The 20,218-nt window shown below is 46.0% G+C and overlaps 1 protein-coding gene across 23 annotated transcripts in view; it reads left to right on the top strand.

The window, feature by feature from the left end:
* The window catches only part of lrrc7 (leucine rich repeat containing 7), a 141,732-nt gene that overhangs the window by 115,226 nt on the left and 6,288 nt on the right, over positions 1-20,218 (top strand). For 13 of the 23 annotated variants that reach the window (XM_042057002.1, XM_042057015.1, XM_042057007.1 and 10 more), the window contains 7 exons: positions 980-1,063; positions 3,657-3,768; positions 5,603-5,783; positions 7,017-8,877; positions 9,489-9,638; positions 11,408-11,527; positions 19,100-19,594. In XM_042057002.1, coding sequence (XP_041912936.1) covers positions 980-1,063; positions 3,657-3,768; positions 5,603-5,783; positions 7,017-8,877; positions 9,489-9,638; positions 11,408-11,527; positions 19,100-19,594 — 3,003 coding nt within the window. The remainder of the gene's footprint in view (positions 1-979; positions 1,064-3,656; positions 3,769-5,602; positions 5,784-7,016; positions 8,878-9,488; positions 9,639-11,407; positions 11,528-19,099; positions 19,595-20,218) is intronic. The other 10 variants (XM_042057022.1, XM_042057006.1, XM_042057018.1 and 7 more) reach the window with 5 other exon arrangements.

Below are 20,218 nucleotides of genomic sequence, written 5' to 3'. Positions count from 1 at the left end.
ACAATATTCTGCTAAAGGGGCTTACACATAGGAAGCAGAATGCGCTGCTCTGCGCTGCGCTGGTGTTAGGGCTCAGTGCAAAATAGCTATGATTTACAGCGCGCCATGGTCAAAGTTCAACATGGTTGTCAACATGGTTGAACTTCGACTTCAAAATGCCCCTTGCACTGCGCTTTGCTCAAGCCATTCTTGTGCTGCGCAAACCATTGAAAATAATCGGTTTCAGAGCGCAGTGGTGCCGTTGCCGCTGTTGCGCTTCCTATGTGTACACCCCTTAACTTGCAAACCTGACATATCAATGCAAAAATATCATTGTATTATTTTCAATATTCATATTACCAACAATGGATACTTTATTTCTGAAAGCAAGAAATACTAACTTTCTGAAATGAAACAGACCAGGTGCGTCCAGTGCAGATATACACATATCCTGCTTTAAAGCAATCTATATCAATCAGTCAATCAATTCCTCAACCACAGATGCAGAACTGGACAGCACTTAGTTGCCATGAGTGCCCGCTCTTAAATTATGCCCTGTCCAGGGAAGGGATTTCTTTTAATCTAAATCTCATCATGTGTTGCTTTCCAGTAAGTGGGTAGCATAATCCATGTTTACCACATGTTCCCTGTTTCTCCTTTTCCACGCTGTGAAAAGCAGTGTAGATGACTGTCAGATTGGCATCTCAAGCTCAGCTCTGATGTCTTTTGTATGTTGTGTCCAAGGCCTCATGTTGCCTCTGTCAGCTAAAAGCCATTGGAAGGGTGGGTGAGCCTTGCATGGGATTGTGGCGCTGCTTCAAAAGAGGATGTGGCTAGAATAGCTGCTAATTGGTACGCTAACGTTAGCTAACGTAGCTGAAGCCGCTATATGCTAATAAATGCTAATGCTGCAACCCAAGCAGGCTCACCCGCGCCTCCTCCTCTAGTCCATGCCAATTCCTTTCCATTCTTTTTTTGTTTGCTTGTTTGTTTTGCTCAGATTTCTTTACGTCACGTCGTCCACAAGCTGCCTCAGCCCGAGAATGTCAGCCTGTCCATTGCATCCTCCTGGTTCTGCCTCATAGTAAGTGGCTGGAAGTGACCAGACCTTTGAGAGAAAGAGAGAGAGAGAGAGAGAGTCCACAGCTCAGTGGTTGTGCAGGCGGAGGGGGAAATTGACCTGTGTAAAACTGCAGATAACCTAAGTTGAATTTAAAGTAGTGAGAGCTGATGGTGAATGATGCCTTCCTGTGCTATGCTGCCCCCTGAGAACTGTGCTGTGTGTAGCAAGCTGCAGAGTGGAGCTTAGTAAGTGGGTAGATGCTTGCTACAGTCAACATACAACACACTGATTCGTTATCGCCCACACTAGAGAGAGAGAGACATTCATACACACACACGCACACACACGCGCACACACACAGAGGCACGCACGCAACACACTTCAGCCTTTTCCCCTAAACAACGGCAGACAACTTGACGGCTTTGTCTCTCCTGCTGCAGGTTCGTTTCTAGTTAAGTAAGTATTCTCAGGGCGTAATGTGCTGAGCGTATCCAGCCTGCCATATCAGTTTACTCACAGCCCCGAAGAACGTGGTAAAAAATTGATGTGTACTTGTGTTTGGCTGGGAGCAAGAGGCTTCAGAGAGTGGCTCCATACCACCGCAGAAAGACGCATGCATGTGGGTAAGGATGTGAGGGTTGGGAAGTAGGGTACAGAGTGATGTTGCTGGAGGTTGTCTTAGATAAGGAAAGAGTGTGTTTGTGTGCGTGCGTGTGTGTGTGTGTGTGCGTGTATATATGTACAGTGTGTGTGTGTGTGTGTGTGTGTGTGTGTGTGTGTGTGTGTGTGTGTGTTTGTGTGTGTGTGTGTGTGTGTGTGTGTGTGTGTGTGTGTGTGTGTGTGTATGTGTGTGTGTGTGTGTGTGTGTGTGTATGTTTGGGAAGGGGGGGCATGGGAAGTTAGCAGGGAAATATGAGGGAGACAGCAGCTCCAAGGAGGCTGTAGTCATCCTGGAGGAGGGGAGAGATCACTATAGTGGTGTGTATATGTGTGTTTGTGTGTGTGTGTGTGTGTGTGTGTGTGTGTGTGTGTGGTGGGGGGGGGGGGGGGGGGGTGCAGGTAGAGAATGAGGAAGGGAAGGTGTGAATGAGAGCTGTGGGCATCCAGGATGAGTCCAGTGTCATTAGACTCAGTGAAGAACTCACACACACACACACACACACACACACACACACACACACACACACATGCGTCATTCTGATGAGTGGCGGATGGCTAGAGAGATAGAGGGGTGGAGTTGTTCTAATGTGTCATGTTGCACCATGCATCCTTGACAACGTCAGACAAAAATAGACGTTAATAGACGTTAAGAATGATCAGAACTGCACAGGATACATGGTGCATGAGCACTGTACTCAATGGTCAGACTGAGCACATGAGCACTGTACTCAATGGTCAGACTGTTGACAACAAAATTAGCAGATGTTTGACTAGCTTGACTGCTTAAACTTGAACACAAAACGATACGTGCCGTAGGTCGTACGTCATTGTACGTCACTTTGTGTTATGGAAGTCAATTACTGGAAGTTTTAGTTAATATCATTTCCAGTCACTACAGTCGTTGACTCCTTTACTAAACTCGTTACAATGCACTTGTCAATATTTATTGAAAAGTAATTAAGATCGGATTGTGTGTGAAATGTGTTATGGTGAATCAATAGCCATAGAGGATAATTGCTTGTAAAGGGACAACCAGTAGCATTTATGCCAATGTTTCTTATGAAGCATTGTAATTACTGTCTGTCTTAAGTAATCAGCCGTTGCCAGTGTATCACTCCCTATTCATAGGACAGATGTAAATGTGGTGCTGTGTTGCTATTGTTGGGCGTGTAGTTGAATTAGCAGGAGACTGAATGAGTAATTTGTTCCTCACATTGACTCATGATTTTATCATTAGCCCAAAGCATAGTCTGCCATGCTAATAGTGACACAGCATACACACTAAGAAAGTAAGAAAGTATTCATTTTGTTACATGCCAAACCTTGACTACCATATACTGTGTAGACAGCCAAACCTTGAATACTATATATAGACAGCATGTGAACCAATGGAATGGTTCATGTGGTCTGTCTTGCAGTAGTATCGGGATCAGGGTTGTGCAAAATAGCAGAATTGAATTGAAACTGGCTCTTAAATTCCAATTTAATTCTTGAATTTCACTTGCATTTTAATTGAGGTAGCAAACAGGAAGCAGAATTGCAATTCAAATTTTGCACAACCCTGATAGTGATCATTTTTTAATTAGTTATTTTTCCTCATTTTAGTAATGGATCACTATTAATATTTCGAGAGATGGTGATGTTTTTTGAAAATATAAATTGCTTATGCAAGTTGAGTGTGAGCTTTGCCTGGCCACTGTGTGCTATATCTCTTACTTCCTTTTCTAATATTCTCACAGCATCTTGTGTGCAACCAGAATCCATAAAATATTAATGATGGAAAAAAATGAATGCCACATAAATTATAGATATCAAACAGAAAACTCTGTATTTTTTCATCTGATTTTAAAGTTACAACGGGGCCAATTCAAGCACTCAAATATTTAGAGAGAGTTTCCTGTGGGGCTTGTCCTGGGCACAGTCAGGAAGTCAGAGTGTGTTTTTCTTTTCCCAGGATTCTTTGGGAGGATCCCCCAATGACATCCGCATCTCCGACATGAGGCCCACTCTGATGGAGCCTCCCATGTACAAACCAAAGGTTGTGTTACTGGGTAAAGAGAAAAAAGGTACGTTGAACATGACTCATATCTCATCTATATCCCATATGTTTCCCAAATGTATATTTCTATGTATATATATATATATTTGCAATGGAAAATTACAACAGGATCTATCGTAAAAGCACCAATTGCCAGCCCTTTCGTTCAAAAATTCTAAAACAACAATGTTTTTTAATTTTTCAATGTTTTTTAATACTTCAATCATTTGATAAATGAGCCTTACATTTTTCAGTAGCCATACAGGTGTGTAGATTTGAACGAAATCTGGTTTGGTTCTTACCGGGGCTTTTACTGCCTGAAATATCCGATTTTGTTTACCACGCTTGGAGGTTAGTGCTGGCCTGGTGGGTCGCCTATTTCCGACGTGCATATTAGCAGTAACCTTATAAGAGCAGAATAGATATGGATATGCAGTATGAACAATGTATGAACATGTACAGAAATGTGCAGTGTAGTAGCAGTAACATTACAAGAGTAGTAAAAATAATAATGATATATGCAGTGTATTAACAGTATTATATTATAAGAAAAACAGAATAAATATGGATATTCAGTATGAACAGTATAGACAGATATGTACAGTATGTACAGTTATTTGCAGTGTAGTAACAGTAACATTATAAGAGTAAAAATAATTAAAGAGCAATAGAATATGGCTATGTATAAGTGTATGTTCATTTTAGAAATATAAAAAGACTATGGGTGCCCCTACAGTAGCTCCTTACTTCACTCTATGGGACGCAAAATGTCCAAGAAATCACATCCAAATTCAGCTATGGTTTGTTTACCGCTATGTATGGAGGTGAAACCTTTTTATAAAGATGCAACAATGACGAAGATTGTATACTGTATAATTTAAGGGTTAGACCCTTTGTAAAGCATAACCACAACCTTTGTGGCTTTGCTTTCTCTTTGTTTCATCAAGAGACATAAGCCTTTTTTTGGGGGGGGGGGGGGGCTTTTTGGGTTTTGAAGTCTTCACTTCAAAACAACAATTTTATTTATTAATTTATTTATTTTTTACTGATTGTGTTTCACTCCAGTGCTTGTCTCAGTGTTTCTGGAGCTCCTTAGGCTCAGGTAAATAATCCCATATTGGAAAAGCCTCAAGGTTTTCCAAGTGTGCAAGAAATTCCAGTGTTTGCTAATGTTCATTCCAAATGAATATGCAGTTCCTTCAGGAAGATGAAAGCGCGGACCTGCATTCCCAATAACTATATAGAGTGTCTCTGGGGAATGTTGTTCTCCTAATTAGGTGAAGGTTGTAATGACACACACTAATTGCAGTTCATTGTGCAGAGGCTTACTGTAGGAATGCACAAATGATGATTATTCAGAAATAAATCCTTTTATAGGCAGCTCAAATTGTAAACTTGGGAGAGAACATTGCGGGAGAGAACAGGGTTGGCAAACCCAGAGAGCTTGCGGCGGCCATATTGTTTTGGTTCATTGAAATAATTGTACATCAATGTGGACTTTTGTTGATTGTTTTCCATGTGTTGGTGTCACCAGATTTGTTGTGCACAAAAGACACTCATATGAAGCCAGCCTAAGGAATGATGGGCAAGGTGGCCAAATGTCCCAACACGTGTGTAGACGAAAAGTGTGTGTATGTGTGTGCTTGTGTGTTAACTTTGTACAGTAGCAGACTTGCTATCACTCCAGTAGCCTGTGCTAAGCCCTGAGTCCAACGCAGTGATGCTTGTGTGAACATTGTTTTGCGTGCTCTCCTGCCTCTCCACAGAGTCCACTGACGAGTCGGACCCTAATAAGATGCATTGTCTCTCCACAGAGTCCACTGACGAGTCGGACCCTGATAAGATGCATTGTCTCTCCACAGAGTCCACTGACGAGTCAGACCCTGATAAGATGCATTGTCTCAACAACAGCGGATCCTCGGCCACCTACTCTGACTACTCCCCCTCTCAGGGCTCCTCCGGCTCCTCCAACCCACCAGGAAATGTCGCCGCCCTGCAGGCGGCAGGCAAGGAGGGGGCGCTGCAGACCCACTGGACCAACAGGTGTGTGTGTGTGTGTGTGTGCGTACAGTATGTGCATGTTTATATGTGATTGTGTGTGTGTGTGTGTGTGTGTGAGAGATTTAAGTTGAGTAACCTCTCCTATTGATGTTAATACAAAATCTACAGTATTGTGCCACTGTGAAATTCATTCAAGTCATGTTTCAACAGTTTCTTTTGAAGTTTAGGTTTCACTTCTGAAGGTGCAGTGTTCATACTTTGGTTTTTGCTCTCATTAAAATGAATATTTATTCACCCACAAGGGGTTTGGACAAGTTCATCATGACAACTCTCTGCCAGAGCCAAAGTCAGAGGGACCACTGAGAACCTCATTGAAATGCGTTGCGATGAGCCTCTCAGTGGACTCGAAAATCTTAGCCTGTGCCGTTACTTCAAAGAAAATCTTTTTTATAACCCCCAAATTAAGTCATGATTTGAAAGAGAAGCCCACAGAGGATCCTACAGTCAGACATTTGTATAATCCTTTTGGAGTTTGCACTCACTCAGACACCAGAGTCCCTCAGATTGGGACGTATGCATATGGAATCTGAGGTGATCAGCGTGTCTTCTCTCGTTTTTCTGGAGATGCATGCCGGGTTCCAGAGTGGTTTTTAGAGATACACACACTCTCCCAGTGGAGTCTCCCATGCAGTGAGGTGTCTTACGAAAGACAAGCTGTAATCTCTCGCTTCATTACTTTTCTCCTCTCCCTTCTCTCCCTTTCTTTCTCTCTGCTCTCTTCTCTCCCTTCCTTTCACATCTTTCCTCTGCATTGAACTCTCTCTTTTCCTCATTCTCTTCCTCACTCTGTCTATCTCTCTGTCTATTACTTTATTCTCCTTCCCCCTTTCACTGTTTCTCTCTCACCATCTCCACTCTCCATTTCTTTTCATCTCTTTTTCTCTATCTTTGGCCTTCTTTTGTCTTTCTCCATTCTCTTCTTTTCTCTTCTTCTCTTTCCCCATTCTCTTCTCTTCTTTTCTCTTCTCTTTCCCCATTTTCTTCCTCTGGACTTCCTTTTTTAATTTCTCCCTTCCTCTCCATCTCCCCCTCTCTCTCTCTTTCTCTCTCTCTCTCTGCTGCCTCTTCCCCACACCCTCCCTCTCTCTTTCTCTCCCTCATCCCTCTTTCACTGTACTCCATATCCGCCTATCACTCTCTCTCTTTCTGTCCATCTCTCCACCCATCCCCCTCTCTTTCTCTCCATCTCTCTGCCACCCCTCCCCCCTCCTGCAGGCTGGCTCAGTCTTTCCCGAAGCCCATCGAGACCAAGCCTCTGCTGAGTCAGAGGGACACGCCCCCCTCCAGCACCCTGCAGCAGCGCGGTGAGCGTCGCCCGCTCAGCGACAACTTCGACAGCTGGAACGACACCCCCCACTACGACAACACGGGCTTTGTCTCCGAGGAGACGCCCATGGAGACGCCGGGCGGTGGCGGGGGCGTTGGCGTGGGAGGCGGCGTTGGCGGAGGGGGTGGAGTGGGTGGAGTGGGTGGCGGGGGCAGCAGCAGCGCAGGGAACCCCATGCTGGGGTCGAAGCCGCACAGCGCGTCAGCGCACGGCCGGCGACCCCTCATGAGGCAGGAGCGCATCGTTGGTGTGCCCCTGGAGCTGGAGCAGCCCGGCCACCCCTTCCACGGAGTCCGCACTACCCCCGACGCCGAAGTGCCTCCCCCAGCGCCCCCCAACCCCTGGCAGAACTGGACGCGGACCCCCAGTCCCTTCGAGGACCGGACCGCGTTCCCCTCCAAGCTGGAACTCACCCCAGCCAACAGCCCCAACCCAGACCGCAAGGACTTTGAGCAGGAGATGGGCGAGCTGCCTGGCACCTTCCCGCTGACCGGAGGCTGGGGCTTCCTGGACCAGCGGGACCCCAGTGGGGCAGGCAGGGGTCACCCCACTGTCTATGCGCACGGCCAGGGCCAGGCACGCAAGGAGCCCACTAAGAACACCCTGGTCATCAGCAAGAGCTCGGAGAGACTCTCGCCCATGATGAAGGAGGTCAAGGCCAAGTTCAAGAAATCCCAGAGCATCGACGAGATCGACATGGGCTCCTACAAGGTCTACAGCATCCCGCTGGACAGCTACAGCATCGAGAACCAGGGAAGTGTGGACAGGCCCGACCTTCCGCCCGCCATGGAGCAGAGCATGTCTCGTAGCCAGTCGGTGCCCCTGCTGGACGATGACCTGGATGGTTATAGCTCGAGCAGCAAGGCTCTACAGCAGCTTCAGCAGCAGCATCAGCAGCAGCAGCAGAAACCCGCCATCCCCAAGAAGGTCTATCACTTCGACCAAAGCTTCAACCCACAGGGGGCCTTGGACATGGTCAAGCCCGATCGCCGGGCCCCTCCGCCATTCCCCAACACGCCCGAGTACATTAACCAGCCGGGGAAGACGCTGCCCAAGGAGCTGGTGAGCCCCCGGGGCTACCGAGGTTACCAGACCGCCGCAGACCAGATGTTCTCCTACCCGGGCCAGTCCCCGGTGAACGAGGACGCGTCACAGTTCCCCTCGCAACCGCCACAGCCGCAGCCACGCTCGCGCCCGGGGTTCCTGCGGAGGGCCGACTCTCTGGTCAGCTCCACGGAGATGGCGCTGTTCCGCCGCGTGGCCGAGGCCCAGGAGATGCAGCTGCAGGCCGAGCAGCAGCACTACGGGGGCGGTGGAGGCCGGTCCCAGTTCAAGCCCATGCTGGAGCACCAGAACAGCATGTCCACCATGGGCGACACGCAGTTCCACAAGCGAAACGGTAGGTACGAAGAGGACTACTCCTCTTACCAGGAGCCCAAGAAGCCCATAATGGGATACCCCACCAAGAGCTTGACTCAACGGCGCCCCCTCTCTGCACGAAGCTACAGCACAGAGACCTACGGAGCGTCCCAGGCCCGGCCAGTCTCCGCTCGGCCCACCATGGCCGCCCTGCTGGAGAAAATGCCCTCGGACTACAACCTCAGCACCTGCAACGAGAAGGTCATCATGGACACGGCGGACATGAAACTGCGGGCCATGGCATCTAAACCGGAGGACATTGCGTCCAAGATGCCTGTGGACTGGAGGCAGCAGCTCCTCAGACACATAGAGGCCAAACGATTAGATCGGGTGAGTAAGAACGCTGAACACCTGGGGAAGCTCCACACCAGGTAATGCTAAGTCAACACAAGTCAATTGACTAGCCATAACCACACAGGTTTAGTATCCAATGTCTGACTGTGTGATGACACCAATCACCCTTACAGATGCGTTAATTACATCACTGCTTTAAGTACTATCCACCTCAGCTCAGCCACAGTAAAGTCACTATCACCACCGCTGTTAAATGTACTCACAATCCTCCAATGGTGAGACACAACCCATTCAACAACATTTATATCACATTTCCACAGCACACAGTTTTTCTCACATACCTTTTTCACTGTTGTGCTTCACTGTTGGATATATCTGTAAACCATGAGTGTATCTGATTGTGCTGTTGTGTTGCGCCAGTGATGATGTAATTGTTCCTGTTGCTGTTACTGCTCAAGTGTTTTGTCGAAGCTCACTCCGCTCTGTTGCAGCCTGCGCGCGTGCAGTGTGTGTGTGGCGTGTGGCCTCATCGCCTCCTCGCTGCCGCCCTGTGCGACCCTCGTTGTGACCTCTATATCTATGTGGCTCCCCCATGTCACTCATGTCTCGTGGTTGCTGTTGGTTTTGTTGTCTCTCCTCTCACTCAGAGCGCTGTCCTTAAGCACAACACAGTACACTTGGGCATGCTGTACTCGGGAGGCTATGCAGCACCGCATGCCAACAGAAGCATGACTATAAACTTTTACAATAACACAAAGCATGACAACCAAACTGCTCAGTGGCTACCTCTCCCAAATGTGAGTATAACACAAGAGACTCAAAACCTAAAGTAGTTAGTAGTCTTTGTGGTAGCTTGTATCATGTTTATGCATGATTTTTTTTGGCTACAGTAACTTCACCATGCAATATGGAAAAAAAAGAAAAAGTCTCATAAACACAATTTCTTTTTTACAGATGTTGTTTTTATTATGTAACCTTTAATGGTATTCTCATCAAACTGTGAACAGACTATGAACAGACATTAAAGGAGAATTCCGGTGTGATATTGACCTAAAGTGTATTGAAACATGATACCGAGTGTGAACGTATGTCTCATAGCCCATCTCGGCTTCTCCCCTGCACTCCAAAATCTGGCGCTAGTTAGCCGATGCTACCAACAGCTTTTTCAATAGTGGTGCTTCTGCATCGGGCTAGCCATGCAAATAAATCACTGTTTTACACCCATTTACGAGGCTCAATGTATCTCCACACTTCATTGGTAGACTTCCGGCCCTGACATTTAAAACGAGACATTGAGAACTTTGAAAAAGCACTAGTAGTTTACTTACAAGACGATTTATACAGACAGTATCTTCACGAAGTTTAGCGTTTGCAGCCATCTTGAATTTAGTCACGATAAGTCGAGCAACGAGTAAGAATGAACAGCTATGATAAGGGATCAGATTAAAAAAATAATTCAGTGGAAATGCATGGATTCCAGTTGCTGCTACTGGAAGAAACTGGAATCCATGGAACATTGGACTGGAATACATTGAGCCTCGTAAATGGGTGTAAAACAGTGATTTATTTGCATGGCTAGCCCGATGCCGAAGCACCACTATTGAAAAAGCTGTTGGTAGCATCGGCTAACTAGCGCCAGATTTTGGAGTGCAGGGGACAAGCCGAGATGGACTATGAGACATACGTTCACACTCGGTATCATGTTTCAATACACTTTAGGTCAATATCACACCGGAATTCTCCTTTAAGTCAAAAATAGTAAGACATACACTACAATTTTTGAAGCTTAGAATAGCAACATTTCTTGATTTGTTAAAATGTCAAATATTGTTAAAGCTACACTGTATCCATAGCTCCCAGTTTAACACAGCAATGCCTATTATCAGGCCTAGCTCTCTCTCTCTCTCTCTCTCTCTGTTTCTGTCTCTCTCTCTTTCTCTCTCTCTGTCTCTCTCTCTCTGTCTCTTCCTTGCTCTCTTCCTCTGTCTTCCTTTTCTGCCTCTCATCTCTTTGCTCATTCACTGTCAGGTGTTTGTGTTGCATGGCTGCAGTCTATGTTTCAGTTCAAACGGTGCACCATTCGGTGTTTGTTCTAAAGGACCTGCAATCCATTTACCATTTAAGAAGCTATCAGACGGCAGTCAGGGACAGCAAATGGCCAGCCCGCCTCAGATAGAGTATTGCAAACAAAGGCCAATATTGTGTTCTTGTCTGGCTTGCTCATAATTTTTGACATGCAGCTTGCTTCTACAATAGTCGTTTTTCTCTTGGAAGCTATATCGCTTTCAAGCCAATGGAAAAAAAAGACAATCTGCTTTTGATATGGTCAGGGAGATGTCAGCAACAACAAAAAACACATTTTCACATAGAAGGTTTGGCTATTAAATCGGGAAAATAGGAAAACTTGTAATTTACAGATATGTTGCTAGAATCATTACACCCTCGAAATGAAACAGTAAATTGTTGTAAACTGGAGTGTTGATAATCCTGTAATTTTTTCCACAGCATTGAGAAAGAGTGCTGTGCAATGTTGCATTTCCCTCTAAGATCTCCTCTCCCCTGTCAGACCCCCTCTCAGCAGAGCAATATTTTAGACAATGGGCAAGAGGTGGTGTCCCCCAGCAGCCAGTGGGCACCCTACTCACTGGGCAGGAGAGATGTGCCCCCAGAGAGCCTCATGAAGAAGGTAAGGAACAAATGGACCCACCAGCAAACTATATTGTTTATGGTATTTGGCAGATGCTGATGTCCAAAGCGACTTGAATTTTACAATTTTACTCATACAATTATGCTTGATTTACTAATTAATTTAACTAATTAGATCATTTTATTTACTCTTATTTACTTAATTAACTAATTAATTTACTATTTATTTAGGCTTTTAGCTGATCAATATCCATATTTACTGAGAAATAAATTACTATTTACAGTACATTACATTACATTACATTACATTACATTTGGCTGACGCTTTTTTAGCCAAAGCGACTAACAACATGGTAAACAGTTTAAGTTTTTGAGCAATTCTCAACAATTTTAGGACAATTTAAAAAACAAAAAAACATTAGAGTACAGTAAGAATTAGTGCATCAGTGAGTGCTAGGATCAGCAAGACTTGTTGTAAGTGTTGCTATGAGAAGAGATGTTCTCTAAAGAGCTGGGTCTTCAGGAGTTTTTTGAAAATGGAGAGGGATGTCCCTGCCCTTGTAGGAACTGGCAGTGTGTTCCACCAACGAGGAACAACAGATGAGAAAAGTTTGGATTGGCCTGAGCGTACCGGTGGTAGAGCTAGACGTCGTTCGTCTGAGGAGCGCAGCAGTCTGGAGGTAGCGTATGTCTGTATGAGGGCATTCAAGTAGGTGGGAGCAGAACCGGACACTACTTTGTAGGCAAGCGTTAGAGCCTTGAATTTGATGCGGGCCGCCATAGGTAGCCAGTGTAGCTGGATGAGCAGCGGGGTAACATGTGCCCTTTTGGGTTGGTTGTAGACCAGGCGCGCCGCCGCGTTCTGGATCATCTGAAGTGGTTTCACTGCGCAGGCTGGGAGATCTGTCAGGAGGGCGTTGCAGTAGTCGAGTCGTGAGATGACTATTGCCTGAACCAGAATAGATGAATAGTGCAGATAGCTGACCAAGCCATGATACGTTAAACGAGCGTCCTGTGAGGTAGGATTCAAACCAGGAGAGAGCAGAACCGGAGATTCCCATGTTAGCGAGTATAGAGAGAAGGATGCGGTGATTAACCGTGTCAAAGGCAGCCGATAAGTCAAGCAGAATAAGTACTGATGACCGAGCGGTCGCCCTGGCTTCTTTTAAGGCTTCTGTTACAGACAGCAGAGCCGTTTCGGTAGAGTGGCCGCTTTTGAACCCAGACTGATTTGGATCCAGAAGGTTGTTCTGTGAAAGGAAGTCAGAGACCTGTTTGGAGACTGCTCGTTCAATGCCTTTGGATAGGAAAGGCAGGAGTGAGACAGGGCGGTAGTTCTCGACTTGAGCAGGGTTGAGAGAAGCTCAACCCTGCTCAGAAGTAACGGTGTTACCCGGGCCATTTTGAACGCTGTTGGAAATGTGCCGGAGGTCAGCGAGGCATTGATCACATGTGTGATAGCTGGAGCGATGGTCGGGCTGATGGACTGAAGTAGGCTCGTAGGTATAGGGTCCAGCGAGCATGTGGTAGGACGGCTGCATGTCAGGAGTCTGGACACTTCACTCTCGGAGAGAGGCGTGAATGCTGAAAAAGATGTTCCAGCAGTCCCTAGAGGTTGTAGGAGTGCGGTATCTGAGTCAGATGCGTTGAGTGGGCATGTAGAGAATTGACTGCTGATTGCCGCCACTTTGTTTGTAAAAAATGAGGCGAGGGTATCTGCAGTAAGGCTGGATGGAGGAGGAGGCAGCTGAGGGTTGAGTAGCGATTTGAAGGTTGAGAAAAGTTTTCGAGTGTCTGTAGCGCTGTTGATTTTGTCATTGTAGAAAGCCGTCTTAGCAGCAGTGCTGCTGGCTGAGAAGGAGGTCAGGAGTGTCTGGTAGTTTTTGAGTTCATCAGTTAGTTTGGATTTGTGCCATTTCCTCTCCGCGGCTCTGAGTTTGGTGCGCTGCGATCGGAGGGTATCATTTAGCCATAGATGAGAGTGTTTGGATCGAGCTGGCCTTGTGGTAAGAGAGCACAGCTCGTCTAGACACGAGCTCAGTGTGGAGCAGAGCGAGTCTGTGGCCTCATTAACCTCCAGAGAGGAGAAGGTGTTGAGTGGAGGTAGACCGGAGGCAACCACAGAGGAAAAGTGCGTTGGAGACAGGTTCCGGATGTTGCGGCGGAACGTGACCATCGGCTGAGGAGCCGGAGGCTGTTCTGTCAGGCTGACGTTGAACTGGATGAAGAAGTGGTCAGAAAGATGGAGAGGCGTCACCATGAGGGTGTCTGTGCTGCAGTTCCGAGTGAAGATCAAGTCAAGCTCTTTGCCAGCTTTGTGAGTCGGTGGGCTTTTAACCAGTTTGAGGTCAAAGGAGTGGATCAGGGCCAAAAAGTCCGCTGAGCCTGGGGCATCTAAGTGGATGTTCATATCGCCGAGAACAAGAAGCGGACAGTCATGCTCAGGGATGGAGGACAGCAGAGTGTCAGAGCGGTAGATGACCAGCACGTAGAGTTGGGGCGATCACTGTGATGGCATGGAATTCGAATTAAACATATTTGTTTGAAGGCAGTAGCGGGGTGAATTTCCATTTGTTGGAGATCAGCAGGCCCGTACCACCTCCTCGTCCAGATGGGATAGTGTAAGGTTAGTGGAGAGTGCAGCCGGGGTGGCAGTGTTCTCTGGTTTGATCCAAGTCTCAGTGAGAGCAAGGAGTTCCAACGAAAGGTGGTTGGCATAGCCAGCTATGAAGTCCGTTTTGTTGACTGCGGATTGACAGTTCCACAAGCCCATGGAGAAGGAGGTTTCTGTAGGTGACAACTTAAGGGTTAAGGTTTCTGTATTTACAACTTAACCTGCCGCTTGCCACTGGCTAATGTGATCCCCGCCTTAAGGCAAACCGTTTGTGTTAGCATCGTTGTGTTACCATAGTTTGTGTTACCATCGCCTCCGTAACACATCCCTCACAGGATCAAAAGAGTATACTAATACTTATACTTACATAGGAGCAAGATAAAACTTATTATGGTCTGAGTGTTGCGTTACTGTTAATGTGATCCCGGCCTATTGTTCTTTTGCACATGTGGGTCAGTTCGAAACCGCAAACAGTTCACACTGGAATCTGATATAGGCCACATTTTAAAGCATTAAGACTTGCAGTGTGAACGGCGTCTAGTGTTTCAAGAGAGCTTATATCTATATGTATATATATTTATGGTTAGGAAGTGTTTTAGTCTTCTGTAATAAACTCTGGGTTCGTTAACTACGTTGTTGGTGCTTTGTTTTATGTGTAGGGACCCTAAGCAAGCTACTGACAAGGTTTGATGCTGTTTTGAATAATATTACTGGTTAGAAAAATACTATTTGGGAAGCGTTTAACTCACGGCCCTTAGCTAATCCACTGTTTGCTATTTGGGGCTATAGCTTATACCGGAGCAAGCTCTGCAGTGGTTAATCAACGAAAAATACTGTCTCGACTTATTTGATGTGTTTTAATACAGAAAAACACCCTTGGGTCAATTTTCGCTGGAATTACACTTTAAGGCACAAGATCCCATTTGAGAGGCCATCTCCATGTAGGGCTTTGTGATATGTCTTTAACGAGAGGGCTTCCATCTTCACTGTGTGTTTGCATAGCGCTCAACCCCCACCTCATCCATTGTAATCTCATAAGAACGTGCTCTCATTTATTAACGAGAATATGATTAAGCCAAAGCGTACACTTGCCCTTGTATAAAGCCCTTGCTTGTTCCTCCTGTCACCATCTTAAGTCACATCTTATGGTCCATCTGCGTGGTTCTGATGGGCTGCTTAATTTAGCCATGATTGCCATTCTAGTGTTAAATGTCAGGGGTAATTGCCAACGACTGCCACTGAATCATTTTCCCAGTGCTTTATTCTACACCGGTCTCCTTGGCAACCATATTCTGTCAGTGTCTCCCTGGCTGTCATTCAGGAGGGTTTTTGTGTGCTTCTCAGTGGAGACGGATAATGTAGCACATCTTAAGAAGCATCCCTGATCTCGAGCCCACTTGTGTTCGGTCTAATTCACTGGCACACCTGACACCTAAGAGGAGCCAGGAAAGCATGATAAGATGTGAATTTTAAAAGCAAACCATTCCCTGTCTCCCAAGCAGGCATTTTTTTTTTAAATGGTTGCTGGTAGTGCTTCATAGCTTCATGTGGGTGGCTAGTTTCTTTGAGAAAGGTACTATAGCACCATGACATTTAGATCCTGTTTCAAGGTAGTAATATTTATATAATATGTATGTATGTGAAAACTGTAAAGTGTTTTTGAGTGTCTTGAAAAGCGCTATACAAATAAATGTATTCAAATTAAATGTCAAATTAAATGTCAAATTAAATGTATTATTATTATTATTATTATTATTATTACGTCCACACAGTGTTTCCCAATGCATTTTGGCTTTTATTGTTTTCAGTTTTATTAGTATTGCACTGATCTATCTGATCTATCCAACCTTAGACTGACTATATCTCTGATCAGTCTAAGGTTATTGTCTAAGGTCGCTGAAATTGAAAACCTGGACTGAAACTATACGAGAACTTCTCAGTATTTTGCTGCTGTGTTTGAGCCCGGGGCCAGAGCGGAGGTGAGATGGTGTGACGCAAGTGGAAATGGCTGCAGGTAGAAAGCAGGACTGAGGCTGAGAGAGAGAGAGATAGAGGAGAGCAGGACTGAGGAGGCTGAGAGAAAGAGAGAGATAGAGGAGAGCACGACTGAGGAGGCTGAGAGAGAGAGAGAAAGAGGAGAGCAGGACTGAGGAGGCTGAGAGAGAGAGAGAGAGGAGAGCTAGTGCTGGCCGCTCTCTGAGGAGCATCTGAGCCTTGCTGAAGTCGCCCACAGGGCCTCCCTCCCTCTCGTTAATGCGTCATGCATGGCTCCCGCAGCCTCTCTGGCTTAATTGGACGAGAAAGTTTGAGTAAGAGGAGTCTCAGATGAGACTGGAGCAAAGCGGGCCGGCATCAAAGCCAGAGTGTGCATTTAGATGTGGCTGCTGGGGCACTCTTGATCAGGCAGAAGTGGAGGCAGGGTAATAGTGTAGTAGAGAAACTACAGACAGGTCCTGTTGAAATGGCATTTCTCTGAGCTTTGCACCGGCCTCTTCAGAGTACTTTTGGAGGTATGGGTCATCTTCAGCAGATGTAGAGCCACTGTGATTGAATACTCAGGCTAAAACGGACCCCAGATAGGCCACTCTGAATGATTGCCATAATCTTGTGGAAACCAGGAGCTGATAAAGTTGGCTGGTATTGGACAGGCCCAAATTGTTTCTAAAATATAGCTGCAAGCAGCAATGAGGGGGCCAAGCAGTTAATTCAGCAGGCCAGATTAACCATGTAAGTCAATGCCGTTGCATCAGACATATAGCCTTAAGCAGTCACAGCAAGTTCCATGCCATACAACCCAAGATTGGCTGAGTTACAAGGTCAAGTTTCACATCAAAACATAACTGATTTTGTGGGGCTGAACCAGGGCTGAGTGTCGCCGCCCCCTCCCCCAGCCAGCCCACCGCCGCAACCGCCCCTGCCCATCCCATCCCGTCCCACCCTTGCACGCACACATTAGAATGAACTAGATGGAACTTGCTGTCATCAGTTTCACATCAAAAATAAAAGATTGACTGAGATATGATCACACTTGCTGTGATTTAAACACAGAGGTCAAAAATTGACGTCATAGGGTGTGTTGAACTCGGCTTGGCCCAAGGATTCCAATGATACCTCATTTTGCCATTCGGGTCAACAGGTCAAAAGTTATGTCCGTGAACACAAGTCCAACTTTGGCCTGTTGGTGGCGCTAGAGCGCTTGAGGTGCCGGCATGAAACTTGGTGAAATGAATTAGTGGACTGTCCCCAATTAGTGTGCAAAATTTTATAACTTTTTACCAGACGGTTCTATGGGCTGCCATTGACTTCCATTGCAAAATAATGCGCATCAGCAACTACTGGCCAAAATGCATTTTTGTCAATTACGGTGCCCCTTAGAGGTCAAATGTCACCAAATTTCTTGAGCGTCCTCCCGATGGGGTCTGAGGTACATGTACTAAATTTGGTTTTGATACATGAAAGCGTTGCTGAGATATGAAATCACTTCCTGTTTGGCGGCTTCGCCGCAAGTTTCGATTGGCTGGTACAGGTCAATGCTTTTGTCAATTGTTCCAGAAAGCAATGCACTCATCAGGCATGGTCTGAAGATGGTCTCTGCCAATTTTGGTGAAGAACAGATGAAATTTGTGACCTGCGAAAACTTGTACATGTTTTTGATTAAATCCAATATGGCGGCCGAATCGATTACGATGACATCACAAGTTGGCTTGGGTCGGCCTAAGGACCTCCAACAGTATTACCAGACACCACTAGTGCGTTTTAATTCTAAGCACAACTGCAGCTACAGGCCAAAAAGCATGTTTCTTAATTACAGCGCCCCCTAGAGGTCAAAGGTCACCAAATTTCTTAAGTGTTCTCCTGATGGGGTCGTAAGTCTACCTACCAAGTTTGGTTTTCATAACTGCAAGGGTTGCTGAGATATGAGCTCACTTCCTGTTTGGCGGCTTCGCCGCAAATTTCGATTGGCTGTTCCGCGCGAACGGTTTTAGTTCCGAAGACAAAAAGCAATGCATTAATGAGGCATGGTCTGTAGATGATATCTATGAAGTTTGGTGTCGATCGGACAAAATGTTTGACCTCTGATACGTTTTAAGTGATTTTGATGAAATCCAAAATGGCGGAAAATCCATCATGGCGGAAAATGACGTCATAGGGTGCGTTGAACTCGGCTTGGTCCAAGGATTCCAACGGTACCTCATTTTTCAAAATCGGATCAACAGGTCAAAAGTTACGTACGTGAACGCACGTCCAACTTTGGCCTGTTGGTGGCGCTAGAGCGCGGGAGGTGCCGGCATGAAACTTGGTGAAATTAATCATGGGCCTGTCCCCAATCGGTGTGCCAAATTTCACAACTTTTTACCATACGGTTCTATGGGCTGCCATAGACTCCCATGGCGGAAGCGTAATAATAATAATAGGGAAGAAAACATAGAATCACTATGGGTTGCCCTGCAGCTTCGCTGCTTGGCCCCCAATTAAGAGTTTGGTTCCAAAACGCTATATCCTCCATTTTAATGAACTTACTTTTAATGAATATTTTTTTTTTTTTTTTCGTTTTCCAAGTAATTTCAGTAGAACGGTACTTGGGTATTGTTGTTTGATTTATCTTTACTGAATCAAAACAACACAACTGCAATTTTATTGATATCACCTGAAATACACAATACAATGACATGACTTTTTAATGTTTTTAAAAATGGAGCGTTTTGGAACCAAACTCTTCAAATACTGTAATGCTCTCTTTGTGCAGTACAGTGGAGCAGGGTTCATTTACATCTTGAGAAGAATGATGAGGGGTTTTTGACAGTCCAACTGTTTCATGCCTTTCCATAGAGCTCTTGATAATGTTGCTTCTATAGATTCTTGATAAAATAACATTTTAAACAATAATAATAAAAGCCTAATATCTTTGTGTAGCGTGCATGATATCCCATCTCCTGGCTCTCTCTGTGGGCCTCTTTGCTCTGCAGTGTGTGTAAGCTTTCGTGTTTGTGTCTACAGCATCCTGACTCTCTGCCACCCGGGTTGAATTACTCCCAGGCTGTCGGCCACCAGCCCCAGAGCATGATCATGACCTCGGCCACGGCCTCCGCCACGCCAACCCACCGCCAGATCCGAGAGCAGCAGCAGCAGCAGCAGCAATCCCACCACCATCACCAGCAGCAGCAGCAACATCAACAGCAGGTGCAGCAGTACCAGCAGCAGCCACAACAGCCATACCAACACCATCAGCAGCAGCATCAGTATCAACCACAGCAGCCCTATCAACATCAACAGCAGCAACAGCAGCATCATCAGCAGCAGCAGCAGCAGCATCAGCAGCAGCAGCAGTACGAGGGTGCCATCAACAAGATCTCCATTCAGCAGTACCAGTCCCCGTTGCCCCCCATGCCCATAACCACCACCAGCCCCCGGCCCCAGAGCGCCCGCTGCCTCGTCCAGACCAAGGGCCAGAAGAGCATAGATGGCTTCCAGGAGCAGGTCTGGCCCAACCCGGTGTGTTAGAGTAGACAGAAGAACATAGGCCCAGCTAGCGCCGGCTATGTTCTTAATGTCAGTTAATGCACTCTGGATTAGGAGCTCTTGTATGTTTTATTTCCGTTATCGTGAGTAACATTAGGATATGAAGAGAATTGCTCAGAGTCTGCTTGCTATTCCTCGGTCTAATAGGCTATCTCGTAAATGGAGTCATAGATTGGTACGGTATATACTGGTAGAGCTGTGACTTGGGATAGACCATCTGACACCATGATTTAATGTACGGCTAATTAAGCAACATGACACGAGTGAGAGTGGTGTCGGTAAAGGATATCCTCCAAGATTGTGATTTGGCTGTAGTTAATAAGAGCTGTGATCCTTAAAGGAGAATTCCGGTGTGATATTGACCTAAAGTGTGTTGAAACATGATACCGAGTGTGAACATATGTCTCATAGCCCATCTCGGCTTGTCCCCTGCACTCCAAAATCTGGCGCTAGTTAGCCGATGCTACCAACAGCTTTTTCAATGGTGGTGCTTTGGCATCGGGCTAGCCATGCAAATAAATCACTGTTTTACACCATTTACGAGGCTCAATGTATCTCCACACTTCATTGGTAGACTTCCGAGGGCCCTGACATTTA

Source organism: Alosa sapidissima, chromosome 12 (assembly GCF_018492685.1).
Source record: "Alosa sapidissima isolate fAloSap1 chromosome 12, fAloSap1.pri, whole genome shotgun sequence".
NCBI lineage: Eukaryota > Metazoa > Chordata > Actinopteri > Clupeiformes > Clupeidae > Alosa > Alosa sapidissima.
This window is presented reverse-complemented; position numbering and strand designations above follow the sequence as displayed.